Here is a 23,865-nt window from a genome sequence, read left to right as displayed (position 1 = left end):
TCCTCACATTGAATAAATTAATAATTTATATTACAGTTTGACAAACTATTATAATATAAACATGAAAAGTCATCATAACATGCCAAGTTCACTACATGTCACCAGCTGGAAGTGACATGGGAAATAGATTTTACTCTTTGTTCAGCTGTCCTTCATTTAAAGACACATTTGACAACAAAAAAAAGCACAAACTGGTTGAGTGACCTCCTTTCATCAGGTTGAAAGGATTACCCACAGAGAAAGAAAGGATTAGAAATTGACATGCCATTACGTATTCACTACCAACGTCCTCTAATATTAAACTGATACCCTTGTTTATCCCCTAATGAGATCTTGTATACTTTGTCACACCCGGTAATTGTTAAGATCACAAATCCTATCTACAGCCAGGCAATCTATACATGTTTCCAATACACTGTTATAATTAGTGGTGAATGCTAGAAAACACATCCTGGAAGATATCCTGAGACGCCTCCAAATGTCCACTTCATAATACTTACAAAAAGTGATATTCTACAGTAATAACATTTGAAGGCTAATCCACAAATACCATCGCATCAATTGTTACGGAGTGGTGACCAGCATTCGTAAATGCAAAAATTGCAAAAATCAAACTGCTGAGGATAGAATGCACTTTAAAGCGAGCTGCAATCTTCTTTCTGATATTAGATATTCGTTAAGGAGATATTCATAATAATAAAAATTATTATCGAAATAAATCAACTAAATTATCTTTTTTAAAGTCTTAAATATTCTAGAATATGTCCCTAACTTATGTTAAGCATCCGACAATTATAGTTATAATTCACCCAATATGTTGCTGATAAGACAATAATATTTGAATGCGCCCCGGATTTAATCGGAGCATATGCTAACGTTGTATAGAGGTCTGACGTAAATTGACTATCGCCTGTCTGTAAAGTGTGACCATCATGACGCCCTTATTTATTGCCACTGTCTTACTTAAACCATTCGAGTGACTCCGGTTTTCATTTCGTGTGACGGTGAGGCATTAAAACATTCTTACACCCCTCACGTACTTTGACTCGTCTCGATAAACATATCAATACAAAGCTTATGTAATCACTATCAGAACTAACAGACGGGCGCGAAGCTTTAGTGACAATACCCTAATTACTTCATGATATGCATGACGATAACTAAGCGGCGACAGTCGGTTCAAATATGTGCCTTTGTTGGCTAAGCGTACGCTTATAGCACCTGGTCGTGTTTAAAGAACAGTTAACATTTTAGATATAATGGAGGGTTTACTACCAAACGTAACGGTTGTCACAAGCATGATGATCAAGTCAATGATACATAAGTGATGGTCCTGAAGCGATAATTCAAATACGAATGTACATATGTTGCTCTTTCTAAATAAGCACATTTACATTTATAAGCAAACATAATTTTGACACAGTGTCATGATATTGCTGAATGGTTGCTTGGCCACCCATAGCAGGTGTTGGGTGGTCTGCAGGGCGTTATCAGGCGCCCTATTTTTTCTCCTTAGGTGTCAGGCGACCCCCGGCATTCAGCTGCATGATCAGGGTTTCTGTAGCTTTTTGTTCCGTCTATAAATGCGTGTCTGGACGGACCACGCTTACTTTTATTAGAATGCCAGCCTTCGACCTGGTTGGTTGTTTGGGATCCTGTGGAGCTGAAACCTCTGCTCACCATCTTGAGCTTCGCTCGCTTGCCTGTGAGACGCCCCCTATAATCCTCTATTGTTTTACCAATCAACACGCTTCATTGGCTATCGTTTTACAAAAACGCTTTTCGCAATAGAGTGATTTGGTTTTCTTTTGACACTGTTTCTGGTAAATATTCCCTGGATAGAGAAGATATTGGCGACATGGGTTCCAAGCATCGTTTGATATTTGTAAACAATTCAATTCATTAATTTGAGCTCGTAAGAAAGTAAGAGAGGTTCTGATTACTCGCGAGTGTATTATCGGATATGTCGACAGATGGATTCAAACTTCAAATGGTATATTTCGAAATTCAAGCGTCTATACTGACTGCACTAACACCCGCCAACAATGTTAGTGAAATATTTAATATGCTACAGTTTCATAATAAAAGCGACACAATCCTTTCCATATTCAAAAGAAAATCTCTGCTAAAAGCATTCCGACTGTATCTTGAGCATGTGTTTATAAATCACTATCAAATATGGTATCGGGTGTTCGTGAAACGTTAATTCCATGTAAGTGGAAAATAATACAACACAATCATCTTGCCTCCTACCATCCCAGATAATATTTCCAGCGGGCCCCTTTCAAGGATGTTCTTTTAAACACATACATGCGTATCTAAAGAAAGAAGTCTGTGTATTGCTTTAATAATAAATATTGCATATATTTAAGGCAAAGCATTAAACTGACACTTTTGCTACTTACACGTGTCACAAAATGAACCCGTTAGACCACTTCAGGAATTTATTTATGAAATTGCGAAATGTCCGCGTCCAACGGGTCGATGCGTATGTGAACGAACTATTTAATTATCTGTTTTAGAACATTTAAATGTTTCTAACACTGACAAGAGGTATAATAAGTGAATAGTTAGAAGGGGCACTACTTATCACTAATCACTGAAATCAGTGAGTGAGTTGGGTTTCTATAATCTCTAGTTTCTTCTCGGCAGTCTGACATTAGCCGCTTGGTCACACTAGCTGCCGTGAGTCGATTTTGCTCGCAAATGCAACTGAGCGTGACAAGAGACTGGGCTACCGTCTGCAAGGACAGCTAAAAACACTTGGAGGCAATATTTGTTTTACGCATTTTTCAACACTGATTGGTTACCTGTGATCTATGAAGATTTGGACAAAGGGCGCATGTTAATAAATTTCTTCAGCCTAAACAAACAGACAAAAAGAACGACAGAAGCTCATCGGATGTCGTTATTTGGAAATATACCCCTGGTGGTTATAGTTTATAATAAGAAAAGTATCCCTGCAGTGAAAGCATTTTCGGATTTCGGATTGCGTGGGTAAACTACTCCCTAGTTGTCATCAATGTTTTCTGGTATAACCGAAAATTGTGTATTTGTCGTCATTCAATTGATGCTCAGTTAATTTATTACAGGTATAATTACTGGAGGCACCACTCAGATTAACTGATAAAGGTTCCCATTAGGCATTTCGTGTGTTCTGGGTATTTATTCAATTCAAATCCAGGTTTAAACAGAATCCCGGTTTGAAGTGAGGTGAAATGTATGTCATATAATATGCATGTTCAGCCCAGCAAGAGGAGTGATCACCATCATTCCTCGCCATCAAAGGATCAGCAGAAATTACGTTGATTGAATAATCACTGTTATTTTGCGCAGTGGATTTGTCAAAAGTAAGCGTTTAGATGTGTATGTTTACTAAAGCAGACGAAATACCCCAATATCTGGGCGTGAAGTGCCGATGTGAAAACAACATACTTTGTTCAAAGCCCATATAACGTTGATTGATTGCTCATTGTTATCTAACTCAATGGATTTTTTTAAAGAACTGTGGACATTATGAAAACAGTTGTCACGTGGGCTTTCTCAGCTGACCTTTGAGACTTGACACCTATGTGAAACAACTGAAACAAACTAAGTGATCAGTTGAGAAACCAAACACGGGTTATAATATCCCGAAACGATAAATATATTTTGAAATATTTGATTGTTACAGAGACACGTGACATCCAATAAGTTTCTTTGTACAGCTGCAGATGTGTGGAATATTGTTTATTTATGTGAATATTTACGGTTGCATTCCTCGAACAAGGCAGCTGACTAAACATATACATATAACTTTGGTAGGTTGTAATTATGATATTTGCATTTTGTTTTCATTCATTTGCTGTAGCTTTGAACAGAATCATTCTTGTTCCTCTACGTCTTGGTTGAGAAGTTCTTCGATGCGCGATAGACGTTGTTTTTCACAAGTCTTTTCCTTTGTATGCATGTATATGTTACAGTCAATGTGTAAAATATGCTTCACTCAGGCAATTTATAGAATGTCTAAATATTTCAGGTGATTGACTGAAAAATCTGTTCATTTATTTAACAGATTGACTAAGAATGACTAAGACTGTCAAAAGGGCTTAAAAACATCACAATAGATTAATTATGCTGGGATTAGAATCCAAACAATATAGAAATGTACTTTTAATATCCTTACATTTTCAGTCACTTGGTGATGATATTAAACATAAAAATGTTTGGATTTCGTCATCATAATAATACGGATGGGCATATTTTTCAGTCAATTTGTGAAATAACTGAATATTTAGGCGTTTAATAAATTTCCTTAGTGAAACGTTTGCACATTTTGACTGTAAAAAAATAAACACCATAAAATAAGCAATGGGCAGGTGAAATATTTTCTTTGTGTTGCAAGTCAAAATAGTGTAAACGAAAATCACACAATTACCAAGCAAGTGACTTATCAAAACACAGTCACCATTAATGATGCTACCCACAAAGATACCTACATTTCCTTATTATTTCCAAAACTGTATTTCATTTTGTTGATAAATGTGACCATACGCCCTTATACTGTCAATAAAAGTGACAACTGCGCTTACGAATGGCGCAGCACAGGCCACGAACTAGTCTAGATCTCTGCTATATCATCCGGGTACTCAATAAAAAACAATAACAAAGGCAACAACTCTCGGGGAATTGCTTTAGGTAACTGCCCATATAACAGTATTCAAGTTATATCACGGCGTGTCAGCTTAATGTGGGAGGAAAGCCCAAAGTGATGCAGGTCTCAGACGTTCACCATTTCGGTGAACCCCACGAGCACGGGTATGGTGCTGACAAACCTAGAAACTTAATTGGGGCGAACCGGGTTTCGAACCCACAATCATAGGTTTCTGGCGTGCCCAAGGGACGCAACAATGCACAGCGAATCGCAACGCCTAAGACGACTGGGCCACCCGTGCCCCCCACTGAAATCAAAATCGGGGCACCATGTTATAAATCCTGAAGACGCTCAAATAGCAGTTCATGGAAGATTTACATTTTCTCATGAATTCTAAGAAATGTACTTGAAAAAAAAAAATTGATTAAAATTTCCCAATCAAATCTAGTTATAATCAGCCTGATAAGTCTATGTAAATACATACATGTATATTCTAGTGTCTTCCTCTAAAACAAGAAACCAGCTCTTCCCTAAGTTTATTTCAGAAGCTTCGTATAAAGTTGTGTTATTTCAATGTGGTAACTGTACATGTATGTCTTTGACTTGCAAATACCTGACTTGCATTTGCATGTGTTTGTGGTGGATACGCTCTAACCTGATTCATGAGTATGATTCATTAACACATGCTTATGATATAGTCGGAATGGAATGGAAAAGAAGTAAATTATGGAAATGGTTTTGTTTATTTTGTTTCCAATAAAAAGCGTATTCTTTTACAATGTAAATAGTCGTCCACACATCAAGAACAAGTCACTGTGTAATACAAATACCTAACAACGTAATATTTGTGACGGACTTCATTTACCATAGAAAATCTTTAATAACCAAACGATTTTGTCCAGACTATTTCACATTATATTCAGAATGAAACTTATCACGAAACATTATGGGATACTAGACATGCACAAAACATTAGTTGGTTATGAGGTTTCCTGACGGTCATTTTGGCCGACACATGATAGTGTTTGATTCTGTTCTATCTTATTTGTTGCCGTGAAAATCACCTCAGCTAATGTGTGTACGAGTATTTGTGATTGGTGTCATGACCACAAGATCACCTTACATTTGAAGTCTAAATAAAGTATAGATATCGGAATTGGTAAAAGGAAAAGAAGCTTTACACTATTATCTTAAATAATGCAGAGTAGCATGCCATGGAAAACGTAACTCAAAATCAGTCAAGGAAAAAAGTAATACAATATATTGTACCGTACATTTAGCACAACTGTCATAAGATAGCGTGACTATTCTGTCTCGAAAGTGTCTCGAAAGTGTCGCGATAGTGGCGTGAAAGGCTCAAAGGTGGCGCGATAATTCCGCGTTAGTGCCGCAATAGTGGCGAGAAATTTTCGCGAAAATAGGGGAAGTTACTTATGAAATGTAGTGTACTTCTTGCCTAAATGTCTTACCCACAAATTTTACAAAGACGTTACCAATAAGGAAGTCCAGCATTTCACATATTGTTTTCTCAGTAAACTGACAATGACACATGTTCAAATTCTGCAACGGAACACAAGAGACATTCACCAAACATCTGACAATGACAAAAAAAAGTGTCAAAAACAGAAGCAGACCTTTTAATGCCCTTTCTAGAGGGTTTTGAAAAATAAATGCCTCCTACAAACCTCATACCAGATTCAACTAGAAAAGTGTTTGCAAGTACTGTAAAACACAGAAGCAGTGCCTTTAGTGCCATTTCTAGAAGTCCCCAGTACAGTACAAGTATCCACTGTCATACCATAACCATTGGTTTGGTGAAATACATTATTATGTGGGAATACTGAGGTAGAAACTTGAAAAATCAAATATTTTGACAGAATTGAACTTGGTTCTTTTCTGAAATTGCAAAAATTCAAGCATGGTAAATTCCAATTTACTCATACTTTCTGAGAATATAAATACAGTCCTTCATTGATTTCATTGGGGATTATTGCGTAATCTTTGATATGGGTACTTGGAGATACATTAGCTGGACCCAGCAATACATATATCTGTTTGTACATATTTTTATATGGAGCTTTGGAATCCAATACAAAAGAGGAATGGATATGTCTTCAGGTTTAAGGAGTTAAGTCAAGTGTTGATGGTACTGATGCATGGTTATGACGGATTTCTTCCTCAGATAACATGCTGACCGTGTATGAGGCATCATTTGATGTGTCTGCACACTGCTTTGCTCCCAGCTTGTCTCGGGGTACACTCCATTAACTTCGTGAGATATCACGACGAGGAGTCTGACAGATGACATTTTGTCCTTTAGCATGTCCTTTGTCACCTGATTCCCGAATTAAGCGGAATATCAAATACGGTCCATGATGTGCTGACAATGTATCAAAACATGTGCAGAGGCACACAGAAAGTTTTTCATTAAATATTTATTGAGTATGTCAAATACCTTGCTCATTGGAAACCTGGACATGCAGATGACACATTCTCTCTGCAGGTATACAATGGAGCTGCGTCTATCCTGGCAGTTCCGCACTGCTTCCACCACATCCTCTAAAGTGTAGTCATAGTCGCTCTCTTGCTTCAGTGTTTCAAGGTCATTGTCAAGGATCTTGACAACAGTTTCTGCTCTTCCCCAACTCTGAAGCCTTGCTTCAACCAACACAGTACGTATTCTTCTCTGTAAATAGAGATTGCAAATAAACATATTATCATAGTACTCACTTACAGATATCTATTTCATCAAAGGCTACATATTTTATTCATCAAATCATTTTATTGTTAAATATTCTTGACTTAATTATTTTAACCAATCAGAAATGAGCCAGTGGAGACTCTGCAGTAATTTCTGTATTGTAAACAAGACTATTGTGTGCTAAATACCCCTTGCTCTTCTCATCCAACCAGATACTGACTTATTCCCATCCATGGTCTGTACTTGCACAGACATTCAACACTGAGCATCACATATCCATTTACTATTTATTAATCACATCCTAACTAATTTCTTTGTATTATCAGTGTAAGAAACTCCCCGATCAAACTAAGCAGACCACAGGGCAAGAAACTGCAAACACTTGCCTGTCCTGTCAAAAATTTGATGTGGCCAAACTATGATGGATAAGGCAAGGCAATGAATACATGAGTAATATATGATAAAACAAATGACTTTAGGACAGTGAGTTTTACAAGCGGGCTTATATTCCACCAACTCATAATCATCTATATATGCAACTGTTTTGGAAACATAAATTAATCCCTTCTTTGACTGTATGTTGTTATTGCTGCATTAAACATTATCCAAGCTATATGATGGCAGCATTTCATAATTGTTTCCAGATATAAAGAGTGTGTAATACTGAGTACTCACAAAGTCATTGGGAACAAATGCAACTTTAGATGTATGATACATGTATGCCATTTTCAGGTTCTACTACACCAAATCGGAACCAGTTGGGACAGGGCGGTTTTCGTAGGGTTTTCGAGGGGGGCCTTCAGTGCAGATCGAGAGATATCTGCAGGCTGTGATTGGAGGATATTCTGTAATATTTTTATGTCTTTTAAATGTACATCCATCCAGTTATTAAAACTGACCATGTTTTTCTTTATTTAGTACTGTCTTTTTCAACATAATGAATTATGCTGAATGTGACCACAGCTATTTTCAAGTAGGTGACATTTTGTGCGAAACTGGGGGTGGTGTGTTTAGCTTCCTGTACTCGGAAAAGGAGCTGGGTAAGCTAGTCATTTTTTATGTTTTTATTGCTGCTCTAAGGCCAAACTCTGCATACACGTACAGGTAATAGCTGTTGAATGCTTAGTTATTTTTAAAAAAATATAACGTTACTATAGAAGTCTATGGGAAAACATTTGGTTGTGTGTAACCTTCAGAGTAATTGGAGCTACCAATTAATGTTTGATCCTGACCAATCAATTAATAACTATCATTGTTAAAAATTCAAAGAATACCATGTCTATTACACAGTGCCAGAAATCCAGAAATATATTATGGCTGTCATCACACAATAAAAACCTTCAGATTTTGAATAGAAGTCCCCTGTCAACTATCCATAACTAGTAATACTAACAGTATCTTTCTTTCTGAGCCTCTTGCGCATGCACAGCTTGGAAGTACTCACTTCTTTCCAGCATCACCAACCTAGATGCAGATAATTGGAGAGGTACGTGGGTGGGATAACTCATGATGGAATAGAGGCAGTATTCTTTGAATTATAAACAATGTTAACTATTGTTTCATATATTATTAGGAATACAAAATCAAACAATAGTTAACACTGTTTATAATCCTAAGAATCCTATCTATATTACGTCATCTTCAACTACGTTGGAATCCTGAAATCTTTTTCCTTGTCTATTCCACACTCGGGAACAACAATCTGCAAAGTCAGAAAGTATCTCGATTTATCAGTGAAAAGTACTGGAGCCCAGTCCTGGTCTGTCCTGGATGTTTAGCATAATCCAAACGTGACTGCCTGTCATGTTGGGTTAGTTGGAGGCAAATGCACGCCCTCCATGACCTGAGAACAGCCTCACAGAGACAATTACACACTGTTGGGACAGAAACCTTAACTCCACTGGCATTCCGCAGGTCATTTCTGAGTGTAGTGACAGTCACAAAAGATGATGTCATGCTGCAATCAGAAAAACCTGTCTTCTCACTGTGTGGTGGAATGCTGTCGACAACCTGCATGTCGCTGGGTAGCTGATCCAAACATCTTGTATCGATTCCATGCCCTGCTGATCAATCTTTGGCTGACTCCAAAGACGTTTGCAACGTGACATTGTGTTGACCCAGTTTCAAGCATGCCTAAGCATCTGCCTAATTCTTCAGTTGTCAAACAACATATTTGACGCTGAGAGGGCAGAACAGCATTCGGTTGTTGCAATCCTCAGAAGCAAATGTTGTGCTCTCTGGTAATGATGTGCAATATTCTGTCATGATATATTCAAATACAGGTTTTAAAGTACCTCGTGCACATTGGCCAAAGACTGAATGCCTCTGTCCATTCATCATGAAATTGAGGTCCCATAGGGGTTAACCAACATTGTGTACCAGATCATATTTTAATCTTTATTTGTTGGATTTTTTTATATTATCAAAACTTGATCCTTAGCATATTTTGGAAAGTATAGTTATGGATAGTTGACAGTGAAGAGGCCTTCTGGAGATTCTGGAGATATTTATAATGTTAGGACAGTCAAAATACAGGATATCTGGCACTGATGTAACAGAGGTGGTATTCTTGAACTATTAACAATGATAACTATTGTTTGATGTTTACAGGTAGCACATGATGGACAAACAGACCATAGCAGAAAGACACAAGTCATTCAGGCAGTTGTGCTAAAAGACCCTTTATCTGACCTCATCCTTTACCTGATGAATACTTTGTATCTAGATGTTGCATCCTACAGATGGCATCCTTACCTTGTCAGCCTGCTTGTTAGTTCAACTCCCAATACAAATTTTAGATATGTTATGGCAGCTACAGACAGAGACAGAGACGTGTACATATTAACCTTGTACTTCCTATTTGTCATGTATATGACATCTTCTTACAACTTCACTTACCTCCAAATCAATATCTTTGTTGCAGACCATGTCCTGAAAGTCTTGATGTGATATGACACTTGTGGATACACTGTTACAGTTGATGTTCAGTGCAAGTTGCATCATGTCAGGTTCTGGATTGTCACTTCCAACCCATATACGATGTTTGAAGGGGGCTAGCCTCATCATGTCCAAGTGATGTATAACATGCTCCTTGTTTCCTTCGTGTTCGTGCATTGCCTCCAGAACATCTTCTCTGGCATACAAAGTCTCACTATTCACGTCAGTGTACTGAAATGGATGAACATAAGGAAATTAATCTTAACTGCATCAAATGCTAATCTTTTATTCTTACTTGGATGATTGTTCATTCTTATAACATCACAATAAAAGTATTAATACATCACAAGTTTGCAAGGTGTGAAAGGAATTCCCTCTTTCCTCAGAACTTAATAAAGGGCCAGCCATGTAAAAAGCTGCATCATGATATATTTGTTTTGCTCTTTCTAAAATGACATGGGATAGACAAAAATAACTGTCATTGATAACACAAATGCAGTGAGCACATATACACAAAGATAAAGGTTAAGCACACCCTAATATATTTTATTATTGTTTGGTCCCAATATTTGTAACAGTCATGAAAGATATAATTACAGGAAGAATTGTTTTCTCGAGATGATGTATGTCAGTCATGCGTGACGAAAGCTCACGTGCCATGCATGGTATGTCCATGCAGCATGCTACCCTCGAGTATCTCTAAAAGCAGTATATCCAGACATTAAAATTGCTTTCTTAAGCTTGGTTTTAAACAGTTATTCCATGACATTGTGTGACCATGGCACGAAGGCGATTATCAAACACCACAAGATGGCAAATAATCGGCATGCATAATGCAGGAATGTGTTGTAATGCCATTGGTCGGAATTTGGGGTATCATCACACTGTCGTAAGCCGTTTAGTCGAGAAACATGCTCAGACCAGTGATGTACAGGACCGTCCCAGATCTGGAAGACCTCTTGTGACGACATATCGCGAAGACAGGGACCTTCTTCGTCTCATACGCCGAGAACCCTTTTTAACAAGTACTTGTCTGAAACAGCTGTGGTTGCCCAATCGTTGTTTCAGCACCAGAACCGTCAGGAACTGGCTCAAAGCAGCAGAACTGAGGGCTAGACGAGTCATGAAGTGTCCCTTGTAGAGAGATCACCACAAAGCTGCTCGTTAGCATGGTGTATTGTGCGACAGAACTGGAATCTGAGAACTTGGAGGCGGATCCACTGGTCAGATGAAAGTCGCTTTCTGCTCCACGTCACTGCATGATTGAAGAACGAGAGTTTGGAGGCACAGGAACACGGCCTACACCCCCAGGAACATTAAATCAACTGTTGCACATGGCTGGGGCTCGGTAATGGTTTGGGGGTGTATCTCTCATGATTGCAGGTTGAATTTGGTCACCATAAGGGGAAACTTAACAGGGATCAGTACATCTTGGACGTTTTGGGGCCAGTCATTGTTCCTCATTTTGACAACCACCCTCTTCATACTCGACCTCAGTACATGGATGACAATGCCAGGCCTCATCGTTCGCATGCAGTCATGGATTACATGAGGGCCAATGCAATAACGATTCTACCCTGGCCAGCAATGAGCCCAGATGTGAACCCCCTTGAACATGTTTGGGATATTCTGGGGCGGCGCATACAGGCAGGAGATCATCCTGTACAAGATTTACGCCAATTGGAAGCAGCATTGCATCAGGAGTGGTTGTTGTTGACCCATCAACAGATCCAACGTCTGACTGGAGGCATGAGACATAGGGTGGAATGCGTCATCCGGGCACGTGGCAGTTATACCCACTACTGATATGTTTCACATGTCATGTCAAGTAGAGACTTTAAGGAACATTTTCACAGGAAACATCAAACGTAACTCATTTACTTAATCCTGCAGCTCCATACTTTTTTTTAGCTATTTTCTAAGGTCAAAAACAGTACCTGTGTTACCATTATGTTTTTGTCAGTAAATTTCAATCACAACACACCAATATCTTCTTTATTTGTTGTCAAATGTTTGTTCTATCCGATGACATTGGTTTACGGCCAGCTCCTGTGGTCAGTCATCCCATGCCATGATTTTTGCCATTTGTCATGGTTCTGAAATAGGTGTGTGCTTGACCTTTTTCTTTGTGTATATATTTTTTGAAAGTGCAGCCTGCATAATCTCTTACAGTTTCAGATTGCGGGACATATATTCACAGAAGAAAAACAAATGACACCTAGGTAAACTGAAACAACATAACCAGGTAGTGGTTGTGCTGTTTGGTAGCTCCAATTGTGTAAAAACAGTGATTGTTAATAATCCTAAGAATATGACCTCTATTACATCAGTGCCAGAAATTGATTATTTCAACTGTAATTACATTATAAAATCTTCCGATTTTCAACAGAAGTCCTCTGTAAAAGGCGACTAACAGGATTGGGTGGTCAGGCTCGCTGCCTTGGTTTGACACATGTCATCAATGGGACGGGACTCTTTTGTATGGATTCTCCACAAAAGTTGTTGCAGGAAAGACACATAATACAGAACATAGAGCACACACAAGCAAAACAAACTCGTTGTATCAATAGGTGGTAGGTTCTCAGCTGTCGACTCAGGATGGCTCACCTCTTCTAGAGCATGGTGGGGTTGGGGTGGGGCCAGTCAGTCTGCAGGTTTTCTTGGGTCATATAATGCTTCTTGATCTGGGCAAGTAAACAAAGGTGGCAATTCTGCTAAATGAGGTTTGTGTGGTTCTTTCTCTGATATTCTAAGATTGGAAGTCTGTGGGATATGATGAGGAACATATCATATACTCTCACACTGTCAAAATTCCGGGTGTCGATGAGGAAGTTTCTGAGAGCCAAGTAAGTACTTTCCTGAGGATATAAGGATGTTTAATAGAAAGGGAAGTTTGTTTTCCCGTCATGTATGTCTTTCATGAGGAATTGTTTTTCAAGACAATGATATCCTCCTTGTTTTGCAATATACATTATGGTATGTCGCGGTATCCTGATGTTCTATCTCTGATATTTCTAATTTCACTGATTTTATTGATAGTTGTATTTCACCACTTACTGACCAAATAAGCTCGAGCAGACGTTTTCCAATGCTTGAATAATTTCCTCTAGGTGCGCTCGTCAATCTTAGAGGGTTTGACAAGTCTGTTTTTGAAATTGTTCTTAAATATTGAAAACCTTGAAAAATGTTCCTCCAAATATATCAACTGACCCACTAACTGAAACTTTTAGTTGTTTTTAATTTTCCCTGTGTGAGGATTTTGTTGATATGTCCATGGGTTCACGAGAGCCTTTCCAACAAAAGTCATTGTCTTGTCATCCACCAAGGACATGCAAATATGTGGTTAACTTTGATAGAACTACCATTTTATTTGTGTCCAATTCCCCAATTGTCACATCATCAATCTCATGACCTTCCAAACTGTGACACCCATGACGTCCCTACCAGCTCTGATGACGTCACTTCTGGTTATGATGTCACTTTCAGTGGTCTTGAAACCAGTCCCGTAACTTCTGAGTGTGATCAGTTATCCTATGTAACCTACATTTCCAGGATACAGGAAGTACCCCTCCCTGCCTGAAGACAGGAGTTGTTGGGTCCGCATGCCGGTAAATAGCAGAGATTGTAGTTTAGAGCCATCCCATGACTGTCGCTATTGCAAATACACTTGAAAATCATTGGATGTAGGCATCATTCTGTGAGAGATGGTTTGTCAGGTCGGGACATGAAGTCTGCTATGACGTAGGAGAGGTTGGGGATATGTCTTGCCCGAACTTGTATGTTGAGTGAGTTGATCAGTAAAAACAGTCGAACGTCTGAGACAGTTGTGACATCAACTTGGTGGAGCCCATCTTTATGTACCAGATGACAGATAAGTTGTCCACCTGAATCATCAGATTGGAGTCCTGAAGAAGTGTTGCTGATGAGACACTGCCAAGATAATTGCTTTGAAAGTTATTGATGTGTGGAGGGCTGTTTTTGGCGGACCACCACCCTGCCACGTGTAGATCCTGTTAATGAGCTCCCAAACCCACGTTTGAGGCTTCGAAAAAAGGTTGTTTGTCAGGTCAGGCGATGGTGGGAACAATTTCACATCACTCCTTGGTCTTTCTGCAGGACAGTTATAAAAACAAATGTAAACATTGAAGTTGCATCATGTAGTCCGAAGCTCATAAAATAATTCTGAGAAAGTGAGGAAGTGTTTCAAACTCAGCATAGTGAAACGTCATCACGCCATCAAGGTCGAACTGAAAGTTAGTGATTCAGACACTGTAAGGTATAAATCAATGTAGATCTACTTACTGTCACATGTACGACAGAAAATAAGGACCGCCGACCAGTTCACATTATGTCTGTCGGTACCTAATTCCAAGATCGGCAGGTTTGTCTACATACCTGAGAAAAAAACCTGACACGTGATATGCAAAACATCCATGTGAAGGCGCAGTGAATACTGTATCCTAACCTAGACTGGTAACCTCTCCTTTCACGGCTGCTCAAAGCTTGTATTGTGCCGATGGTCGCAAGCGCTCTAGGGCAGGCAAATTAGCTGGACCCCATCTCTCATATCACAAGGTGATGATGCGCATAGGGAGCAAGGAACCAGCTTAACCTTGCTTATGGTGAAAAAACTCCACGTTAATAAGTAGGCAATCTTCTTGAGCAACAGTTGGAAGGAAAACGCCAAGTCCAGTGAAACCGTGAAGAAGGTAAGGGAGGGTAATGCCAATGTAGACTGACAAAACGCCTCCAGACCAGCATAGTTAATCAAATCAAAGCAATGCTTAGGTAAATGAGTAAGTGAGTAAGCGAGTATGGTTATACGTTGCTTGTAGCAATATTCCAACAGAAACACTTTGGTATTTCTAGTAATGTCCATGCAATAGAAATAACCAAACTTGATTTTACCGTACATCATGGTACGGTGGATGGTAGGCTGAATGCGGGACGACTGTAGCACGCGAACGTGTATCCTTGTGCACACAAGTCGTGGTCAACGTAAGGAGGGGAAATATCAGCTGTGAAAACTGAAACTGATAGTATGTCCTCCTTCATCAAAGGGGAGTGATGGTTGACATGGTCTGGGAAAAATACCAAGGGAGGAACAATAAAGAGGAAGAGCCTGTCTGCTTAGGTTTCTTGGTTGATAATAGTACAGAAATATTCAACGATGCATTGACACACCGATCCATCGAACGCTTGTCAGGTTAAAAGGAAGCGGGAGGAACAACCTGTGCAGGAATCGACAATCGACAAAATGTCACGAGAAGGCTCTAGTTACAATCTTGTAACACCGTGAGGATTATTCAGGTGAAAGAGATCAGATAAATCTCTGCGAGGAGATCGAGAAAACCCAGATAAAGAAGATCATAAGAGTATCCACTCAATGGAGGGTACAAGTGCATGTGCTGGGTGTACCATTCCCAATCATGTGGAGGGTTTGTGTAAGCACTGTAATGATTCAAAGGAAAATCTCGGGTGTTGATGGTAATAGTCATAAGAGTGAGACCAATCCCGTTGACATTGTCTAAAACAAGTATTTGTCACAGAAGTGACGAAATGTCCCCCGCCTGTATATACACCAAAATACCAAATATGAAGACAATCCAGCGATTAGTTCTTGAGATATCGCGGCAACACCGTTTTCCAACTCCAAAAGCAGATTTGCCTGCTGTGACCTTGAAAATAGGGTCAAGGTCACCAAAACCGACTGGTGTCTGCGGTGTCTGTATATACACCATAGTTCCAAATATTAAGACAATCCAGAGATTAGTTCTTGAGATATCCAACTCCAAAAGCAGATTTACCTGCTGTGACCTTGAAAATGGGCTCAAGGTCACCAAAACCGACTGGTGTCTGCGGAGTCCGTATATACACCCTAGTACCAAATAGGAAGACAATCCAGAGATAAGTTCTTGAGATACCGCGGCAACACCGTTTTCCAACTCCAAAAGCAGATTTACCTGCTGTGACCTTGAAAAATGGGCTCAAGGTCACCAAAACTGACTGGTGTCTGCGGAGTCCGTATATACACCCTAGTACCAAATAGGAAGACAATCCAGAGATTAGTTCTTGAGATATCGCGGCAACACCGTTTTCCAACTCCAAAAGCAGATATGCCTGCTGTGACCTTGAAAATGGGGTCAAGGTCACCAAAACCGACTGGTGTCTGCGGAGTCCGTATATACACCCTAGTACCAAATAGGAAGACAATCCAGAGATTAGTTCTTGAGATATCGAGGCAACACCGTTTTCCAACTCCAAAAGCAGATTTACCTGCTGTGACCTTGAAAATGGGCTCAAGGTCACCAAAACCGACTGGTGTCTGCGGAGTCCGTATATACACCCTAGTACCAAATAGGAAGACAATCCAGAGATTAGTTCTTGAGATATCGCGGCAACACCGTTTTCCAACTCCAAAAGCAGATTTACCTGCTGTGACCTTGAAAATGGGCTCAAGGTCACCAAAACCGACTGGTGTCTGCGGAGTCCGTATATACACCCTAGTACCAAATAGGAAGACAATCCAGCGATTAGTTCTTGAGATATCGCGGCAACACCGTTTTCCAACTCCAAAAGCAGATATGCCTGCTGTGACCTTGAAAATGGGGTCAAGGTCACCAAAACCGACTGGTGTCTGCGGAGTCTGTATATACACCATAGATCCAAATATGAAGACAATCCAGTGTTTAGTTCTTGAGATATCGCGGCAACAAACAGGTGGGACGTACGGACGGACGTACGTACGGACGGTCGTGAATACTATATCCCCCTCTTCGCGGTTTCGCGCGGCGGGGGACAATAAATAGAGGAAGAGAAGCGATCTAAGTTTGAAGAATGTCCCATCGAAAATCAGTTGGTAAGTCATCCTCAGAAACCAAAGAAACTCCATAGAAAATTAAGTGTATCTTCGTGACAGATGATATGTAGATGACTGATCCTTCATAAACCCATGCTTGCCGAAAGAGAAGACTATTCCGTAAGAGGCGACTAATAGGATCGGGTGGTCAGACTCGCTGACTTGGTTGATGTCATCACATCCCAATTGCATAAATCGACGCTTATGATGTCAATCACTGGATTGTTTTGTCCAGACTTTATTATTTACAGACCGCCGTCATATAGCTGAAATATTGCTGAACATGGCAAAAAAACAAGATGACCAATCCCTTGATCGCCAATACTTAGATGAGTGCCATTCAGTGGAGGAGCGCCGAACCTGGAAGTTCACTGATCATTGGTTGAGCGCCAATCCTGATGTGTTTACCGAACCTTGAAGGTGCGCCAATACGGAGAGGTGCGCCAATCCTGGGAGGTGCCCCGATCCTGAGATGTGCCCCGATCCTGAGATGTGCGCCAGTCCTGAGAGGTTCGCCATTCCTGAGAGGTTCGCCAATCCTGAGAGGTTCTCCAATCCTGGGATGTTCGCCAATCCTGGGATGTGCACCAATCCTGAGAGGTTCGCCAATCCTGAGAGGTTCGCCAATCCTGGGATGTTCACCAAATCTTGGAGGGGCGCATTACCTGAGAAGTTTGCCAATCCATGGAAGTGAGCCAATCCTGAGAGGTTTGCTGATCTTGAGAGGTTCGTGGAGCCTTGGAAGTACGCCAAATTGAAAAAATGCAGATTCTTGGAAGTGCGCTGATCCCGGGATGAGCGCCAATTTTTAGAAAAAGTGACTATAATTGGTAGGATTTGACAAAGTAGGAAGGAACGATGTAGAAAGCTGTAAAGTCGCCATGGACTCTGATACAGATGTTATATGGGTACGACAAACCCAAGGAGGAAATGGAGAACCCAGAAATAGTAAGGTAGCAGAAATGTCATGAGTGTCTTCAGGAGTCTGCTAACAGTGGAAGAGCAGCGAGGGTTGTCTCTGTGAGAAAGGTAGTCTCAGTAGATCATGAGATTATCCTTGCCAAGGGGTAAGGGTGTCCATAAATACGAAGCCGGGACCCAAGATAGATCACGACGCTGGTAATGGTAGTCATAGGAACGTGATCGATCCGGAAAGTGCGAGTCCGGATAACTAGAAGAGGAAGAAACAGCCAAATGAGACGATCTACCCAATGAATCTTCATAATGTCCATCCTCCATATCAAAACAAGAAGAATCTTAAGTTTCCCTGCACAAGTAGAAGATCAAACTCCCGATGAGTATTGTACGGTGAAGGTTCGACGAACCTTAGGAGACAAACGGTCTGAAGAATCACGCCGATCCTGTGAAGTGTGTAGCTTTCAGGATGTTCGCCAATCCTTAGAAGTTCATCAAACCTTCAAGGTTCGCCGTACCCTTGAGGTTTGACGTACCTTCGAGATTTGCCAATCAACTGATGTTCATCGATGCCGAGAGGTTCGCTGAACCTTAGTCGAAGGCTCAGTGCTTGATGCATGCAGACAAACCTTAGAGGTGTGTTGGTCTTCGCAGTATGGCCACTCTGGGAGATTCATTTGCTGATGTGAGGTGTGTACAGGTGAATTAATACAGCTGGAAACCTTTGTTTCAGACATGTTTCAAAACATCAAAAAGGATCAAAAGAAGAAAGAGCTATGCATTGTGTGACATAGGATAAGTTTAAAAAATATTAGTATCACAACTGATCATGAATAGTTGACAGTGAAGAGGATTTCTGTTGAAAATCTAAAGATTTTATCGAGTGATGACAGCCGAAATACAGGATTTCTCTCACTGATTTAATAGATATTTTGTATTTGTATAAATAATTTTCTGATGTGAAGTTAACATGATGTACAGCCTGCACAATGAGAATCTAGTCACATGGTTGATTTGTACTGTTTGCTCATATTCTTTTTTATTCATGAATTGTAATAAATTTATTACCAGTGTTACTTAAAAACATCAAAAGTATTTTTCAAACTGTGATACAAATCCCACTGGTCAAATTAACTCCATTTCATATACATTTTCAATAAACTTTAAATGCCATACAAGTGAAAATGTCAATTTTTTTGCTTTATAGCATAGCATTGTCTCTAATATTTATAGTTTGTACAAGATATTACAAAAATTAAGTAGTAACTAATACTTGTTAGTCAAAGAATATGTTTTAGACAGCTATGATTTTTCTACTTAAAATTTTAAATATGTCCATAAAGTATATCCTTCAGTGAAAGGCTACATTGTGCAACACATGATCCATGATTTATCAAATGAATAATCACCATAATTCAAAATTATCATCACCAAATACTCTGGTGCCCCAAATACTTTATATGTTTGGTTGGATACAAGTAAATTAGTATAAACAGAGACCATAAAAGAGAGGGACGGCCCTCTAGCCTATGCACGAAACCATCAGCACTACAGCTTTTACCGTGCAGCCTGGAAATTAGCGGAAATGCGTTCACTGTAGTCATCATTGTCACCTTTTTTTTCATGCAAAGGATATATTTCAAAATATATACTAACAGTCATCTATTACTTAACATTGTCAACATTACATCTGTGATTTGTTGGTACCCTAAAGCATATCGTTGTCCTGGTATTCGATGAATATGGTCATGCTTTGTCTTTGTCTGTGTGAACAAAATGGCACACATTTAAAATCAGAAAAAAGTGCAGATTGCAATTTTCAATACTAATTCGCACTGGAAGTCCTTGGTTACCGAGGTGTATAAAAAGCAGGTAAGTTAATAGTTAGTTTGTGCCGTTAACAAACCCTGGGGTGAACGCCAAATTTCTGATTTTGATTCCAGAAATGCGACTAAATATGAATTGTTCCAAAATAATTACACAACTTTTTTTCCACATGCTTTCAGAAAAACATTTTCCTATTGTCTGCCCTAAACTAATATTTTTACATTCATCATGATTTCCCCATTTGCTCGGTACCAACATTATTTAGGTACGATTGGTAGTTATTATTTTATGATGTTTGGCACAAACCCATATTTACGTGATATACTGATTTAAATTACCATATAGCAGACAACATAACATGCATATTGTCTGTGATTATGGTCGGTATATATCTTTTAAAACATTCAACAAAGTTTCTAAGTTTTATTGATATCAGAATTATTTTTCTTATATATGTACCGTATTCAACGTAATAAGCGCCCAGGGCGCTCTCAAAATTAGAAATAGGGGGCGCTTATTAGAATATTATTTTGAGTTGAAAGATCGTAAATTTCGTGGTTTATGCTAACAGCCTGAAATGTTTACATGCGACGGATGTATTTTTCCAGAATTTAATTGCCAATAATTAAGGGTGATATAACACACGAGTGCGTATTATACACGAATAAAAAAGTCCTGTGTACATTGATCAATCGGAAGGGGTGCTGATTGGGATTGTTCACTAGCCAATATATTAGCAAATATCGCCGTGGGCGCTTATTAGAGCGGGGCGCTTATTACGTCGAATACGGTATATATTTTTTACCATTGTTTTCGCCATCTCCTCGTAAATTTAACATACCTATTAACTTTGTTTCAGTTAGGGTTCTGTCACATAGCCCGCTGAAGAAAACTGTACATATGTTGTCATGATGATTATACTTGTTATCTTCTGCAGATTTGGACTTTATTAATCATTACTACAGTTAATTATTTTTTTATTTTATGCCGTGAAAATATAAATTATGAGGTATATGTTCTGGGCCTAAACACCATCATGATAATGTAAATATGATTAAAGTACGACTGACTCTGTGTATTTAGAAAACAATGAAATAATCATACAAAAATGTAAGTCCATTATATGAAATATCTGTATTATGAAATATGCTTGGTCAATGTCAAGAAAAAAGAAGGTTTACATCGGCAGTCATCAGATCTTCAAGAGAAGTTCAAGACAACAAGAAGGTGTCATTTAATAAAACATATAGATGGTCTATTGTCCTTTTCTATAATAAATACATCTACATATCAGAGTTTGTGATGTTTTATTTTGTTTTAATAGTAATAATTGCATGACTTGTCCCAGGTTAAAGTTTAAAGTTTGTATTTGATTGATCAGAAATAAACAGAAAACCATGGCAAAACAATTTAGAAAACTACAAATGTTACTACTGCCTACATAAAATATAAATTATATATCAGGTTCCATGCTTGTTGCAGCTATACTGTTAAATTATTTGTATGCTGAACAATTCAAACTAATCAGATAATATTAAAAAACGACAATAATATTTAATATTTAATAAATTACAATCGTACAATTTAAGTGTAGCCTCCCTTTGAAAAAAATGACTCCGGCAAATAGCATTATCACTGCTAGCCCCAAACTTGCATAACTCATAACACTTGATTTCATTGCAAAGCGCATTCTCGGTCACATCCAAAATTCATTTAACAAGACTCGTAGTTAAATATGAAATTTTAATTTATTGAAACTATTAGCATCATAAAATAGTAGCAATTTTACATGAGACGAAGACAAGATCCGTTGATTAATATAGTCATTTTTTCTGGCTAATAGTAAAGCATTTTCACCAGTCAATGGCCATGCATATTTGCAAGTAAATCTAGCCAGGATTTATTATATGATATTAATATCATCTGGAAATTTATTTGTGAACATTGGGAATATGCTGAACTGTTACAACTGTCTTGCTTGCGACGAGTTTTATTTACACTTAATGAGTTCCTGTGCAGTTTACCAGATTGTATATTTCTGTGGCGTTTGAGGTAACTTGGTTTATTTATAATAGTTACACATTTGCAGCGTAAAATAAGATAGATAGATTAACTGACTTTTTCTAATTAATAGAATAAATTACAAAACACTTTTGATATTGGATCGGTTATGCTTTTTCTTCACATGCCCTCAAAAACCTACAATCGTAGACAGCTGTCATATTTCCTTTTCCAATCTTTTTCTTTGAAGCTTTTTGGGAGATTTATCCGACAGCTTGGCTGCGGTAACATCACTGTCATTCTCTTCAGTACAACGGTCATCCGAAACCAACCCCTGATAGTAGTGTGGGAATCTTTCTCCAAGTGAAATATCTAGGTCCAAGACGAAATCGTCTTGGTGAATGAAGTCGTCCATGGCTGTGCCGAATATAAGTTGAAATAAATGTCCTGGGCTTGTTATTACACATATTTCTCTGGAAGACGCATATCTTCAGCAAATACTTTACAGCCAACTGACATGTGCTAATGAGAGATAAGATCAAGATTACTGTAATTGGCTAAGAGCCGTCCTTTTATTGGACTGTCATTGGTTGTGGTTGGAGAAATCTCAGCTAAGGGAATTAACTCTAGCCCCAGATATTATGTAATATTGTTTACATGGTTACAAGAATGGTAAGTTGTGAATGTCTGCGCATATATTGTGCATCTGCAGCGGTATTGGGAGGGTAACAGCAGGGTGTCCAGATGTACCAGTTACATGCCAGGCTGTAGCGCTGATGGCTTATGAGGTGGGAAGGGACAACCCTCTGTTTTATGGTCTCTGGTATAAACAAGTTACCGAAAATATTAACATACCAATTTTGTCCGAGTGTTGATACAATACATAACAGCATTTTCGACACTGCCCGATGATTCTTGTAATGCTCTTTTAGCTTCCACTGTAGATATAACACCGATATCATTCTGTTGGGATGCTTGGCTTGCATGAGCAACCCTTGAAATCACATCATCAATACATTTCTCCCAAATCTTCTTCAGCCAGTCAATGACTACCTTTGTGTCTTTTCCACACTGCTCAAGGGCAATATGGACTTCCTCAACACCGTACCCCTTTTGATCAGCTAACTGAAACATTAAGAAGAGATAATTAAAAGTCATGTATTAAAGAACAAATAGAAATCTAAAGATGCTATTGATAGATGTTTAGGCCCATTACACAAAAGATGTGATTTTCAAACATTATTGCAATGTCAGCCAATTGGGACAATTTGATTAAAGAAACATGCATTATTGGTGGTGGGGGGGGGGGGAAGGGGGAGAGGGAATGAGATATTGTTCAAAATTGATTTTTGTTTTTGTTTTTATTTTAGTAAATTCTGAGATATTAGGATTTGTTTATTCAAATTGGGAATAAAACTAATAAAACTAATCTTCAAACATTTAAGTGTAAAACAAAAGCTCATGCAGATTCATTTATACCAGCTACAACACAAGTTTGGAATACATTCCCAGAAAACAGGTTACGTCAAATTATTCACAGTCGCCTCAGGCTGGCTGCAGCGATCTTAACGTAGATCAGTATGACAGACATATTTTGGATACTAAAACTTGTTCCTGTGGATATCATACCGAAGGTGCTTTTTGTGTGTACAAATTACAATGTTCTTTTTACCAACATTGTTATTCTTTACAAACAAGTGCTATGTGGAAATTCACATTTGTGTAAGGAAGAGCAAATCCAAACATTAGATTCTATTCAAAACTTCATATTAAATACTGGCAGATTTTCAGTTAAGTAAATAAATTGTTTAACATAAACTGCAAATATATTTATTATATATACATCACTTGTTACATCTAACCTTCATTGATGTATTTATTGTATCATGTCTTACCGTATTCGACGTAATAAGCGCCCAGGGCGCTCTCAAAATTAGAAATAGGGGGCTCTTATTAGAATATTATTTTGGTGAAAAAAAAAACGGAGTTGAG

At 38.7% G+C, this 23,865-nt stretch overlaps 1 protein-coding gene across 2 annotated transcripts in view; it reads right to left on the bottom strand.

The window, feature by feature from the left end:
- LOC124148417 (E3 ubiquitin-protein ligase RNF31-like) overlaps nt 1-23,865 on the bottom strand; it is a 265,524-nt gene that overhangs the window by 104,633 nt on the left and 137,026 nt on the right. For both annotated transcript variants that reach the window (XM_048398840.1, XM_046519497.2), the window contains 3 exons: nt 22,729-22,998; nt 10,233-10,502; nt 7,089-7,319 (listed from right to left, as the gene is read on the bottom strand). In XM_048398840.1, coding sequence (XP_048254797.1) covers nt 7,089-7,319; nt 10,233-10,502; nt 22,729-22,998 — 771 coding nt within the window. The remainder of the gene's footprint in view (nt 1-7,088; nt 7,320-10,232; nt 10,503-22,728; nt 22,999-23,865) is intronic.

Source organism: Haliotis rufescens, unplaced genomic scaffold (assembly GCF_023055435.1).
Source record: "Haliotis rufescens isolate VD_foot unplaced genomic scaffold, xgHalRufe1.0.p SCAF_19, whole genome shotgun sequence".
NCBI classification, from domain to species: domain Eukaryota; kingdom Metazoa; phylum Mollusca; class Gastropoda; order Lepetellida; family Haliotidae; genus Haliotis; species Haliotis rufescens.
The sequence above is the reverse complement of the archived record's forward strand: the minus strand, read 5'-3'. Positions and strand labels throughout refer to the sequence as shown.